General features: G+C 39.6%; 1 protein-coding gene across 1 annotated transcript in view; it reads right to left on the reverse strand.

Moving 5' to 3' along the window:
- DAW1 (dynein assembly factor with WD repeats 1) overlaps nt 1-14,089 on the reverse strand; it is a 63,214-nt gene that overhangs the window by 18,862 nt on the left and 30,263 nt on the right. Inside the window, exons 3-6 of the mRNA XM_019503607.1 lie at nt 10,228-10,372; nt 6,108-6,166; nt 5,351-5,473; nt 2,441-2,540 (exon numbers count right to left, since the gene is read on the reverse strand). Of these exons, the coding sequence (XP_019359152.1) occupies nt 2,441-2,540; nt 5,351-5,473; nt 6,108-6,166; nt 10,228-10,372 (427 nt within the window). The remainder of the gene's footprint in view (nt 1-2,440; nt 2,541-5,350; nt 5,474-6,107; nt 6,167-10,227; nt 10,373-14,089) is intronic.

The raw sequence follows: 14,089 nt of genomic DNA on the forward strand, positions 1-14,089 counted from the left end.
GAACATTTTAACAAATTTATAAATTTTTTATATGTAGAATCTAACTGTTAGGAGGTCATCTTATAATAAGGGTCATCTTATATTTGAGTAAATATAGTAATATGGAACAGCCGGTATCTTTGAAAAAAAAGGAAAGGCATGCTAAAACCATAGCTGCATTTTCAATTATATATGATGGTAAATTAAAACATCATGTTTCATATTTCCATTACTAAACAGATCTAGACACCACAGACAACAGTTGTTGAAGTGTAGTACATACACACTCTTAGAAATGCAGGCCTGAGTTGGAGAACTAACTTCCATTTATGCTAGCATAATCTTCTACCAATTTTTTTTCAGGAATAATTCATACAAATATGGGCCTTTTTAAATTAACACTGAAGTCAAAGGAAATTGATCAGACCTTTTGATATCTATTTACCTGATTTGCAAACATAAAACTGCTAGAGGTTAAACTGAGGCCTTTTTTAAAATATCAGGTCCTTCATGGTACCAGAGGAGAAAAACACAAAATACTGCAAATATATACATGCTCTATACATCAAAGAAAAGCAGCATAGCAACATTTTTCTCAAGCCATTTTTCACCTTTGCTACTTACAAATTAAATGCATGCCCACTGTTTCTAAAATTCTTTTTACTGGAAATTCTATTGAATGATAAATTTAAAAATTTTTTAAACTAAAATATTATCTCAGTAGAAATAAGCAAGTGTTTCAATAGATCCACACTAATTTTTACCTGAAACTCCCTGAAGAGGAAACAAGGCACGCTAATGATTAAACCACACTGTTTTCTTGCATTGCTGATGCTTCTGAATTTTCTGTATACTCACATTCAATGTTTTCAGTGCAGTTTTACATTAGAACTTAAGCTCTCTCCTACAATGACAACAAGTCTTCCCACCCCATGTTCAACAATGGAATTGGAGCTTCTGCTACCAACACACTGTATGATAAGGTGGCAGCTCTGGCTGCAGTAGGAGCATGTGGAGATGACGACACTAGCTCCAGGTCTAGCATGGAGTGTGGGACAGTGGCAGCAGGGCCATGGCAGTGGCAATGGGCAAGGCAACTGAAGGGCAATTTGAACTGTAACAACCCTTCTGTCACTGATCACCATGTCCAACAGGGCCCAAAAGTCCTGGATTCTGGGGCAAGCCACTCCCCCCATCATGCTCCACCAACTTCCTGTAATCCATCAGTGGCCCAGCAGGCCAGATACAGCAGCTCTATGGGCTTGGCCCACGGCCATAAGTTTGACACCACTGATGCAGGAGATGGCAACAAATATGAATGAGAACATATACAGAAGAACATACAGAACAGAAAACATGGATCAGACGATGAACAAGAGGTGAACAAGAAAGGAACATTCAGTGAAACAGAGGGAACTAAAAAAAGAAAAGAAAACACACAATTTGAATACAAGATATGAACAGGATGTGGATCTCATTGCCAAAGAATATCCTTAGCACCAAGTTCTACCGTATTTACCCAAATCCAAGACAACTTCACATTTAAAATGACCTCTGCAATAATTTGATTCTGTACATGGAAATTACAAATCTGTTATTCCATGTATACAATCTAATTATCAGGGGGTTGTATCAAACAATTCATGCCCCCAACAGCTGTGGCAGGGAAAGAAGCAGGGGTTGGAGGTAAGAGGCCAGACCCTCAGCCCTTGCTCCTCTCCTACCTGCCCCCTGCTTTTTACCCACCTCCATACCTGCCCTCCTGCCACCTATCTTCCCTTCGTGCCTATGCCTCTTGCCCTCTGCCACTCAGCTTCTGCCCTTTGCCTCCCCATACCTGTGCCTGGCCCTCCCTGCCACTAGGAGTCTGTGAGAAACCCCTGGGTGACAAATTGTTCTGTCTTCCTATTATGGGATTGTTTAAACCTTTCTTTGGAGCATCTTTTACCAGCCATGGTGGAATCAGGTTGCTGGACTAGATGAACTATAAATATGGTCCAGTGGGGCAATCCCTTTGTCCTTAAGAAAGAGGTGCTCCTTTGCCTCAGATCTCTAGATTGAGAAATAAAGCCCAACATGTGTAAGTAGGTTCTCTTTGGATTCTGTTCTCCTGTGCAGCTAAGGTCAAAAGCAATACAGTCTGCAAAAATAGAAAGGCTGCTTACTAACGGTGCTGAACAGGAAAAGAGTTAGTATTAATTACAAAGAACAAGGTACAATTCTTTAAAAACCAGCAGAGCTTTAGTTCTGAAAACAAAAGTAAAAGACCTGCCACAATAGAGCTTGTTAAAGAGATGCTTTTACAATCTTGATTATATCAATGTCTGAGGGAAATATGTATGTAATAATTAGCATCTCTTGGCAGAGTAATTTGGATTACTAAGGCTGGAAAATGAAGGTTACACGATATATGAAGATACAATTGGAGGCAAAGATTTACAATTTTAATTCAGACACTCACTATTTCTGCAGTGTGTCCTCTAAAGGTATGATAACATTTTCCTGTTTCTGCACTCCATAATTTGCAGGTCTTGTCAAATGATCCAGTGGCAATCTTGTCACTAAATGGGAAAACAGTTTATTTGTATTTAAATGAAAAAAAAATTTAACCCCCTCACATCCTCCCCAAAAACTTGCAAAATACCCCCAGTCTTTAATGTAGTACATCATCTCATGAACAATACTAGGAATTAGTAATAAACATTATGCACCAAGTTATGGCTGACCATATCCTGATTTCAAAGAGGACTAATAAGGAATCCTTTCCCCTCACTCTGCAAAGGCCATGCCTTCCTTGATTCAGTGGTGTTACATGGTCACTCTGTCTCACTTCCATACCATCAGAACAAAATCAATGTAAGGGGCAGCAAATGAAGTAGCTGCTGTTCTGGTTGAGCTCCCTCATTGACCCAGAAACATTTTGCTAGATAACCAGATCGTGAAATGTACTTTGAGACAAAAGGTTTTTTTAAGGAAAAAGCTACAAGAAAATACTAGCGTCTCACAGCTGTTTTGAAACCAATTTACATTTACAAATTAGAAAAGCTGACTCCAGTTCCTTGGTACACTGGGACAGCTTTGTGCCAACTCATCAGTACAAAGGTGTCCAAAGCCTAATTTACAGACAATCTAACTAAAAATTCAAAGGGTGTTAACATACAAGAAGATTATTACATATGCCATTTTCTCATATGTAATATCAGAGTTACCTTTAAAGGTCTGATTCTCTTCCTATAGAGAACAAAGGAAAATTATCATGACCTCTGTGAGAGAGAGACTGGGCCTAAAATATCTTCTGCTCAGTAAAAATCTTTCCTATATCTGTAGCCTTCTTTCACTCTTGACATTATAAAATACTTCATAACAAGTGCCATTAAATGCTCTTCTACCATAACAACGGATATAATATATACCTAAAGATTCACGTTAAACTAGTTATTTTGCATTTGACATAAGCTTTTAATTTTACCCTGCATCAAGATCTTCAACAAGTTCATTCTCTCATTAGATTGTGATAGTCTTAGTTGATTACAGACTCAATATAAGGCTGCAGTATGCTATAGCTGCACAAAAGGTATATGTGGTTTTGAGATGCTTCTATAGAAGTGGGTACAAGACATTGAAGGTGGGAGTGTCTCTTTACTCAGCACTGGTTGGGCCTCATCTAGAGTGTTGTGTTCAGATCTGGGTTCCATATTTTGAAATGGACATGGAGGCCGCATCCAGATGAGCACGGTCATTTGGTTCCCCCAAGGACAAGTAGCAGCAGCACACTTTGTGCCTTGGGATCTCCCAGGGTCAAACCCGCCCCCCTCCATGCTGCAAGGTACCAGTGCGAGGAATGCCTGAATGTGCGGTATGTGGCACTGCATACAGGTGTGCAGCGCCAGACTGCATAGCTGTGCTAGTCTGGACACAGCTGGAAAAGTTAAAAAGAGGGTCCAGAGACAGGTGAAAAAAAAATGATAAGCAGCTTGGAAGGCAAGCCATACAAGGAAAGGCTGAAGGAAATAGGCATGTTCAGCTTATGGAAAAGGCACTTCAGAGGGGACATAATAGCAGTCTTCAAATATCTGAAGGGCTTCCATAAAAAAGAGGGAGAACACCCTTTCTCTCCTGCTGCAGAGAGCAGGATGAAGAGCACTAGCCTGAAGTTGCAGCAGCATAGGTTTATATTGCATATCAGAGCACATTTCAGGATGTAGTTATCTAACAAAATGTTTCTGGGTCAATGATGGAGCTCAACCAGAACAGCAGCTACTTCATTTGCTGCCCTTTATGTTGATTTTGTTCTGATGGCTGGTATGGAAGTGAGACAGTGACTGTGTAACACCACTAAGGCAAGGAAGGCCTGGTCCTTGCAGAAGGAGGATATCAGGAAAATCTCTCTCACTAGGAGGGTGGTGAAGCACTGGAACAAGTTACCTAGAGAGGTGGTGGAATCTCCATCCTTGGAGGTTTTTAAGGCCTGGCTTGACAAAGCCCTGGCTAGAATAATCTATTTGGGGATTCATAGCTATTAGGGCTGGAAGAGACCTCGGAAGATCATCGAGTCCAGCGCCCCTCCTGAAGGCAGGAAGTCAGCTGGGGTCATAGGATCCCAGCAAGATAAGCATCCAATTTTTTCTTGAAGGTGTTCAACGTAGGTGCTTGAACCACCTCCGATGGCAGGCTGTTCCAGACCTTGGAGGCTCGAACAGTAAACAAATGCTTCTTTATGTCCTGCCTGAAATGGTCTTGCAGTAGTTTATAACCGTTCGACTTCATCATCCTTTGGGGTCCTCTGGTGAACAAACGTTCCTCCAGATACTGGTGGTCACCCCTGATAAACTTATAGGTGGCCATCAAATCACCCCTGAGCCTGTGCTTTTCCAGGCTAAAGAGCCCCATAGCTCTCAGCCTGTCATCATAAGGTCTGTTTTCCTGACCTCTGATCATGTGCGTGGCTCTTCTCTGGACTCTCTCAAGCTTCTCCACATCCTTTTTGAATTGTGGAGCCCAAAACTGGACGGTCCTGCTTTAAGCAGGGGATTGGACTAGATGACTGTCTAAGGTCCCTTCCAACCCTAATTGTCTATGATATATTATCTGATCAGAATTCTGTAACATAATTTTCATGCTAAATATCTAAATATTTAAGTTAATTATTAATTTGTAAATGTCAATCTATGAAGTCAAGCTGAAAACAAGTTTGACCACGTATTTTATACAACAAATATACTCTGTCTTCCTGTGGTGACTGGCCAGTTTAAGTCTTCTGGTTCAGTTTGTGACAAAGAATCTATTTTACTTTAAAGTTCTGATGATGGCTCTGTAACACAGCACAACTGGTAATAATAAGGTGCCTCAGACATTTTGAAGACATCTTTACCCATAGGGATTATTGAAAGCTATCGCATAGACAACATTTTTGTGTCCCTCCAATGTACGTAGTTCTTCTCCTGATGCAGTGTCCCATAATTTGCATGTTCTGTCATAGCTTCCAGTGATAAAGCTAAAATGAAGAAAGACAAAGTGAATTCCTAAACACTACAAACTTCTGAAATAAAAAAATTAAGTTAGTGAGAGTCTTTCATTGATTTCAGTTGGCTTTGTATTGGATCCTAAACCTATTTTCCCTTTCATGTTATCCTCATAAATACTGATTATGGCAAATATCATATATTAAGCAATTTTCAAAAATATAATAAATATTGCATTCTTGAAAAGATAATACTAGTGTTGAATTCATCCTATTTGCCAATGAAAAGCTAACCTTACTTTTTAAAGAAAATAATGAAAGAAAAGTTACAGCTTAAGGAAGCAATAGTTAGTTATAGCAGAAATCCACTTATACTAGAATTGCTACTTTCTCTATGCTGATCCTGTTGATATGCAGCTATTGTCAGCAACTCTGAAAAGGAAGAGTACCATCTATTGAAACTTACCCATAAGTTTGGCAGTCCCCACTACTTTTTTCATAAGAGGTCTAAAGAGCTGATTTCACACTCAAAGCCTTCTTACATATAATATTGAAGACCTCAGTTTCCAAGCTAGATCTGAGCATAAAATCCACTTACAATTTCATTTATACATAAAAATATTTTTCTATTAGTCATTACACATTTTAAATTAGAAACAAAACTTACCAAGAACCAGATTTGTTAAATGCTACATTTGTCAGTGGTAATATATGTGCCCTAAGAACCTGAAATATAAGAAAAACAAGATTTGGTGAATTTTCAAAGAAAAAAAATCAAATTACTATGATTTTTTAAATTAACCTAACCTTAATATTTTCTTCCAATTTGAGTCAGACCAGCTTAGTAGGTCTTACAGTAGCATATTAACCCCTAGCTAGCAGAAAGCACATCTAAGCAATTACCACTGAAGAATCCATATAAAGAAAATATTTGTGTTCACTTGGATTGACAGTTGTGCAGCTATGCCACTAAGTGGCCACCAAGGCTATGGTCAGAAGTTGTATTCAGTTTATATGAGAACTGACTAAACTATCTTTTCTGCATATTTCAGCATGCTGCCTTCTCTAAGAAGAGAAAAGCAACCACAGGTCAAAGCTGCAGGGTGTGGAAATTAATGAGCTCTTATGGATCATAACTGAGGACTTTACTGGAATATATATGGCCCAGACTGCTATTCTTTGATATTTGCTTTTGAATTATACATTGTGGTCCACGAGATAAAATAGTGGAAGATTTCAAATAAGTGTAAGATGCTGTTTTTAAAAATGGGGAGAAAGGCAGACCAAGTCACAATTCCACACCTAGAGAGTCATCTCATTGAGTGCCTATACATATGCAGCGAGGCTGCTCCAATGCACTGTAATTACAGTGCATCACAGCAGATTTAATTAATCAAGTCTGCTGGAGCGTGGCAATTACTGTACTCCAGTAAACTCTAGCATCACATGTATCAGCGTCCCTCTTTGGATGAGCTTTAGTTAAAGCATCCCCACCACCATTTTTCAGCACGGGAACTCTGATACACTTGACGCCCCACCCCTTTCTGGAACACATGTATAAACGCCCATTAAATCTAATCATCTATTAATCTGGTATGCTTGAATAGAATCAAAAAGCAAATTAATGTCAGAACAGAAAACCATAAGGATAAAACTCAAAAAGATTTCAGACATAACCACTTCCTGCATCATTCAGATTATAGAAGCCAATATATTTTTCTAGCGTAACTTATAAGAATTTTGGGCCAAAGAGCATTTCTTTTTATGCTTTCTGTTAATTGTCAGGGACATCAAAAGTGAAGGCTTATTTAAAATAAGTATTATCAGTGATAAACAAAAGTCACTCTGCTGCCACATATAAGAATAAATTACATTGCCAACAAGTTTCTGCATTTCTTTGCCTAGTCTTAAAACTGGTCTGTGTTTAAATAAAACTTATTCCTCACAAACCAGCTTCATACTGATCTTGTTATTCAGTCACAACATAACCTTATTTGTTAAATGACAGCATTTGGTGACAATGACACAACAATGATGTCATTACTTCAGTAATGAAGCATTATATTTTTTATATGTGGAACTTTAAGAATGAAAAAATGGATGATGAACAATGCTTCTTAATCTCTGGCATATAACCAGAGCGTTTAGCTTTGAGTTGCTCTCTCTGGTCCCCTAGCTAGCTAACCACTTGTTTAATAAGGGAAATAAACAGGACTCATGGATCTTAAAGGAAGATGAGGTGATGAAATAGAGGAAGAGTGGTGATGAATAGCTGAAGGGGAAAAAGAAAAGGCAAAAAAAGTTAGACACACACACACACATTTTCTTCAGGGAAAGCAGGATAAGCTGTCTTGGAAGGTTCTGCAATGGGAATGGATGATAAAGATGGAGAAACAAAAAAATGCATTTTGCTTTCTTTAAAACACTCTGAATATACAAATATAGGCGTATTAGCATAAATGATTATGGACATACATGGAGATTTGATCTCCAGCTTTTTAGGGCTCCCTCCAGGCTGCTCTTATACTGAGAAATAACCCCCTCTTGGGGGTATAAATGTATCTGGCAATTAACAACAAAGTAAAGAAAGTTAGACAGATTTACACTGAAGCATGGACCAGAACATTTTCCCCGTTAGCTCTCCTTTGTTGAGAGGACATGCTGCAGCTGAGCCATTTAGAGAATCCCCTCTGATGACAATGAGAGATGTCTTTGCAAAACAGCCATAGAATGAAACTCTATTACTATGTTGGAAAATATACATAATCCATGTAGTAATAGAAGTTATAAATTATAGATGCTCCCGAACGGGAGACTGAGGGAGTTAAACATTGGGAGATGGTCCCCCAGAGAGCAGCTAGTTAGGAGTCAGAGTCAGACATAGGGTCTGCAAGGGTTGGTTACTGCAGAATAAAATCTGTTGTTTGTTTTACGCATTCATGTATGCCTGTTCATTTATTGAATGCAGTGATCACAACAATTAGTACTGAAATTTAGACAACACTAGTTCATAAGTTTAAATTGCTAGAACAGTATATAACATGCTATTACCATATAACAATCTCCAGCTCCTAAAAAAGTGGGTGTAATAGCTGTTTGCCTAACACAAACAACAAAGAAAACAGGTTTATACCACTGCCTCCACCTCCAGGATCAATTTAAGATTGACCTCCTTCCATGATGTAAAACTCCAGCTTCCAAAACAGTGCAAACAAGTACAAGAAGTACTCCTTTGACGTTTTTGGCTTTTTTACAACAATGTAACAGCAGCTGCTGACAGCTCTGTAGTATTTGTGTGTGCTATCTGAGACTGAAAGGTAAAACTGAGTGTCTTCGCTGTCATAATTAACATATCTTCAGTTCCTTTTGACGAACAGAAAACATGCCAAAACTGGTCAGATTAGCCTGGATCTTGTACTGCTAAATAAGATAAATCAACTGCTATACTACCCCTAACACAGTCTAAATACATTTTTCCTGTTGAGATATCTGTATATGATGGCCTGCAAATATCTGATATGTCAACAAAGAACAATTGTAAATGACAAGTGTGGTTATAATTATCACCACACAGACAGTATGCCTGGAGGTACAACACTATTTTTTATCTAGATGGTTCTATTATTGCATGAGGCTACATTTCCAAAGAGTTAGAGATACCCTGTCACTGCCAGTAGGATTGGTCATATGTACTAAATCCCCAAATAAGTCAAGAAAGCCCACACAGCTTCAGGCTGCTGTAAGCTATACATTTTTAATCAACTCTTCTCATAAATCAGTTTTGTAAATGCTGTAAAATTAAAAGTGCATTTCTATAAACCTTTTACCTGAAGATTAAACACTAAAATCACTTGCACAACTGACCAACAATTTCTAGTAGTTACACAGTGCCATCTGCTGATGAAATGCAACAATATAGAGTAAAAAATTATTTTGGATAGTAAAATGTAATATTCAATCAATATTTCAGCATGATTTATTGCAAGGACACAAGAAGAAAAAAAATCAATACTGCTGACTTTACAACAAAATACAGATAACATTGGTGCTCTTCTGCAGACTTGGGGATGGGACTTAATGATGCAGGAAAATCCTTTCAGCACTATGTCATTAAGACCATACAGTGGTGGGGGGCATACAGGAAAGACCCACCTGTGCAGCTTGGGGAGGAGCTTGAGAAACACTCATCTGTGAAGGATTCAATAAAAAAGCCTGACTAAAAAGTTCACTTCACTGGCAAAGAAGAACTGACAATTGTGCACTGTGGCATTTAGTACAAAAGAAAAAAAATGCTCCCATTAAATGAAGTAGAAAATCGTATGCTTATAAGCCCTTAGATGATTTTCTCTTTGAGACTTTTGATAACAGCAGCTATGTTACGAACCTCTGAGATTCACTCTCAAAATCATATGTAAACCTTAACCCCGGGGCCTGCTCTAATCTGCACCAGATAACAATGGTCCTCAAAGATCCATATTCCAGATGAGTATATCTATCCTCCCAGGCCTCCTCCTCCAGCCCAACCAAAGCCTTGTACCTCAGGCTGTTGGGTAGGGGATTTAGGAGCTTTTGCCCTCCCCTCAAATTGGAAGGATCTCAAGCAAACCAAGTAGGACTAGATTTGGTCCCTATTATGCCACCACAGCAGTTCAAAGGTAATGGAAAAGGGCAAAAGATCTGGCCATGGGAATAAAATTCTGCTCTGTTACACTAATTAAAACTAATGATGAAAACAGTATAGCCAAGACCAGAAAAAGCATAGAAATTATTCTGAACAAACCTTTTACCTTAAAGAGATAGAATTTGTGATCCTCTTGCTCCCCAAGCTTCTCTTGTAACCTTAGTATTAGATGTACAACCTGCTCTTTATGTGAAGCTGTAATAAGAGGCTCTGCTTTTCGGATTTCTTCCGCTAAGGCAGCAACATTGGTGCTAAAATACATAGAAAAAATCTCTCTCAACCTCTGGCTACAATTAGTTACTTACAGAGAAAGTAAGGAAGAGTCAGATGCTATGCTGCTATTTTACCTCACAATGGTTTAAAGACACTTAAAATATACATTTTATATGTAAATATACTGGTTTCTCATAACTTTTCCACTTGTAGAAACAAATTATACAAGACCTTTTAAAAAAAACCTGTAGCTTGCCAGAGATCCTTAATTTTTTTAAAGGTTCCAGCAATTAGGTATGAGTGATATGCAGCCAAGACCCACCCGCTACTTTTAAAATGTATTGTAAAATTAATTTTAAATTTAAGCTGATGCCTCTTGATATATAAATTAAGCAACCAACAGCAACTATATGAACAACATTTAAGCTATTTCTGTTTGTGAAAATGAATTGTTTTTACATGTGTTCACATAACTAAAACCTGAAAACCAAAAACTAAAACTGCTGGTAGCCATGTGTCTACCAACAGTCCCACTGAAGAAGGTATAATCTTCTGTTGGCATACCAATCATGCAATTTCATAGAGAACTTTGTAGCCGAGTTTTCTAAATTGATATTCAGGAAGCCCATATGAATTTACTGTCTTTTCAACACATATGCCAGTTTTGCTGACATAATGAGCTAATTTGCATTTTCCTGTAAGCAACTGGACTCATTGTAGTCTATCCACAGTATTGAGGAAAGCTCTCAAGGTTCAGTCACTCAGCCTTATGTTTAAGATTCAAGTGAAAATTAGGGCTGTACAGCCCACCCCACTCAATTCAGGTTCTACTGCAGACACATTTCCACACCAATATCAGCATCAAAGTCATCTTATTCTTGATGGCTTCTAAGTCTAAAAAGGTCCACAGATTTTAGAGACCTCCATAACTGGTGCTATGGCATATTTAATCTTTCTTTACATCCCTTTCTGCCAGAACCAGTTGATTTCAATTAATTTCACTGATTGCTCTTATCAGCAATGTTAGAGGGCTCTCAGATCTCATTCCTCATTATTTTTCATGCCTGGAGGCCACCATGGTTTGGCAATGATCGGAAACAGCTGAAGCATTTGGAATGCAGATGGGAGAAGAGATGGCTGGAGAGCTGCATGAAATCTGATAATTTTTAAAGGATACAATGTCACACCAATGCATCATGTTCAAGTCCCAAAAACTGGATTTCTATGCAGGCATAGAGAATCCAAAGTACCTGAAGGTACTAATCGCAGCAGAACAAGCCCTTATAGCTCTGGAGTGTGCAGAGCATTTTTTGCCTTGTCACAAAGAGCCTCCAGAAGAACTCTTTCAGTTAGTGTGCAGTCTAATTCAGTCTGGTAGCCTACTAGATGGATATGTCCCTTCAACTGATTACTATAATGAACACATCACGTTCTTCAGAGGGAAGACAGTTCGGCCTCAGCCTGGAGTCAGTCTTCCATCTCAATTTGAGAGCCTAAGCTGCAGGCCCTTGATGATGTTAGGTTCTGTACTGTGTCTAGTAAAAATTTCCCTGTCCCCTAGGCTGACCAAAAAGTCTCATTATCTTTTGTTATAAAGCTAGCTTTGAAACAATTTATATACTTTAATTTCATGTTTAGTCTGATTTTTCAGACATGTCAAGCATCTACAAGTGAAGAATGGAACACTAGGAGTTTGGGATTATGGACACTTCTAAAGAGTCAGGCCACATGCTTTCTGCTGTATGACCCAATTATATCAGCAGGACAACTTTTGTTAAGTTCAACTGGAACAGGACAAGGTGCTTAGCTTAGCTTAGCTTAGCTTCCCTGCCCAGGTAGAGAGGAATAATTGTTAATGCTTATCCATTTCACAGTGTTGTTAAGGAGATTAACTATGAACTTACTTGTAGCAGTGTAATTTCAAGGACTTCAGTATGGCTAAATTAGAAAATCATGACTAAGAGCAGAATCAGGCCTATTTTTCGGGAAAGATTCTAAAGATAAGAATGCTATGGCGTATAAGAACTAAACATAATTAAATGAACCATTACAAATTATGTCACAGAAAATTCTGCTAATTAATAAGCACTATTTCATAGATTCATAGATGCTAGGGTTGAAAGAGACTGCAACAGATCATCAAGTCTGACCCCCTGCCTAGGCAGGAAATAGTGCTGGGGTCAGATGACCCCAGCCAGGTGCCTATCCAGCCTTCTCTTAAAGACCCCCAAGATAGGGGAGAGCACCACCTCCCTTGGAAGCCCATTCCAAATTTTGGCCACCCTTACCATGAAGAAGTTTTTCCTGATATCTAGCCTAAATCTGCTCTCTGTCAGTTTGTGACCACTGTTCCTTGCTACCCCAAGAAGCGCCCTGGTGAACACAGCATCTCCAATCCCTTGCTCCGATCCCTAATGAATTTGTAGGCGGCCACAACATCACCTCTCAGCCTTCTCCTGCGGAGGCTGAAGAGGTGCAGGTCTCTCAGTATCTCCTCACAGGACTTGTCCTGTAAGCCTCTGACCATACGAATGCTCTCCTCTGGACCCTCTCGAGTCTATCAACATCCTTCTTGAAGTATGGCACCCAAAACTGGACACAGTACTCTAACTGTGGTCTGACCTCCTTGGTTCTATTTGTCATGCATCTTCTGATGCATGATAAAGTGCAGTTAGCTTTGCTGATGATTTCATCACACTGACGACTCAAGTTCATCTTGGAGTCCCCTATGGCTCCGAGATCCCTTTCCGCTTCTGTGCTGCTGAGAGGGTCACTTCCCAGCCAGTAGGTGTGCTGGATATTTTTGCGCCCTAGGTGCCACACTCTGCACTTGTCCTTGTTGTACTGCATTCTATTGTGTACTGCCCACTTTTCTAACCTGTCCAGGTTTGCCTGCAATTGTTCCCTACCCTCTGGAGTGTGCACTTCACCCCACAATTTAGTATCATCCACAAACTTGGACAGAGTACACTTCACATCCAAGTCATTGATGAAGATATTGAAGAGTACAGATCCAAGAACTGAACCCGGCGGGACCCCACTACCCACATCCTTCCAAGTCGATACCGACCCATCTACTACCACTCTCTGGGTGCAACCGCTTAACCAATTTGCCACCCACCAGACCATGTAAACATCTATATCACAGCCTCTTAATTTATTTATGAGAATGGGATGAGATACCATATTGAAGGCCTTGCTAAAATCCAAGAAAACAACATCCACCTCTGCTCCTCTGTCGAAGCATTTTATGACCCTGTCATAAAATGAAACCAGATTGGTCGGGCATGATCTACCTGCTACGAATCCATGCTGGTTGCCCCGCTGCATTATTTTTCCCGCTGGACTCCCACAGATATGCTCCTTCATAATCTTTTCAAAGACCTTTCCAAGAATATAAGTGAAACTGACTGGCCTATAGTTACTTGGATCCTCCTTCCTCCCCTTCTTGAAAATAGGAACCACATTGGCCCTTCTCCAGTCCTCCAGGACCTGACCCAAGTGCCGTGAGTGCTCAAAGAGCCGTGCCAGTGGTTCTGCTATTGACACCGGCCAATTCCTTCAGTACTCTCGGATGAAGCTCATCTGGGCCTGCTGACTTGAACACATCCAGTCCATGCAAGTAACTCTGTACCAAGTCAGCATCGACAGTTGGTGGGCTGGTGTCCCTCTGATGCCCGTCTAACAGCCCATTAGGAGACTTATCTTGACCCCTGTTCAAGGACACTGAGGCAAAAAACTAATTGAACAGCTCA

This window comes from Gavialis gangeticus, unplaced genomic scaffold (assembly GCF_001723915.1).
Source record: "Gavialis gangeticus isolate Ggan-Ray unplaced genomic scaffold, GavGan_comp1, whole genome shotgun sequence".
In the NCBI taxonomy this organism is placed as follows: Eukaryota; Metazoa; Chordata; order Crocodylia; family Gavialidae; genus Gavialis; species Gavialis gangeticus.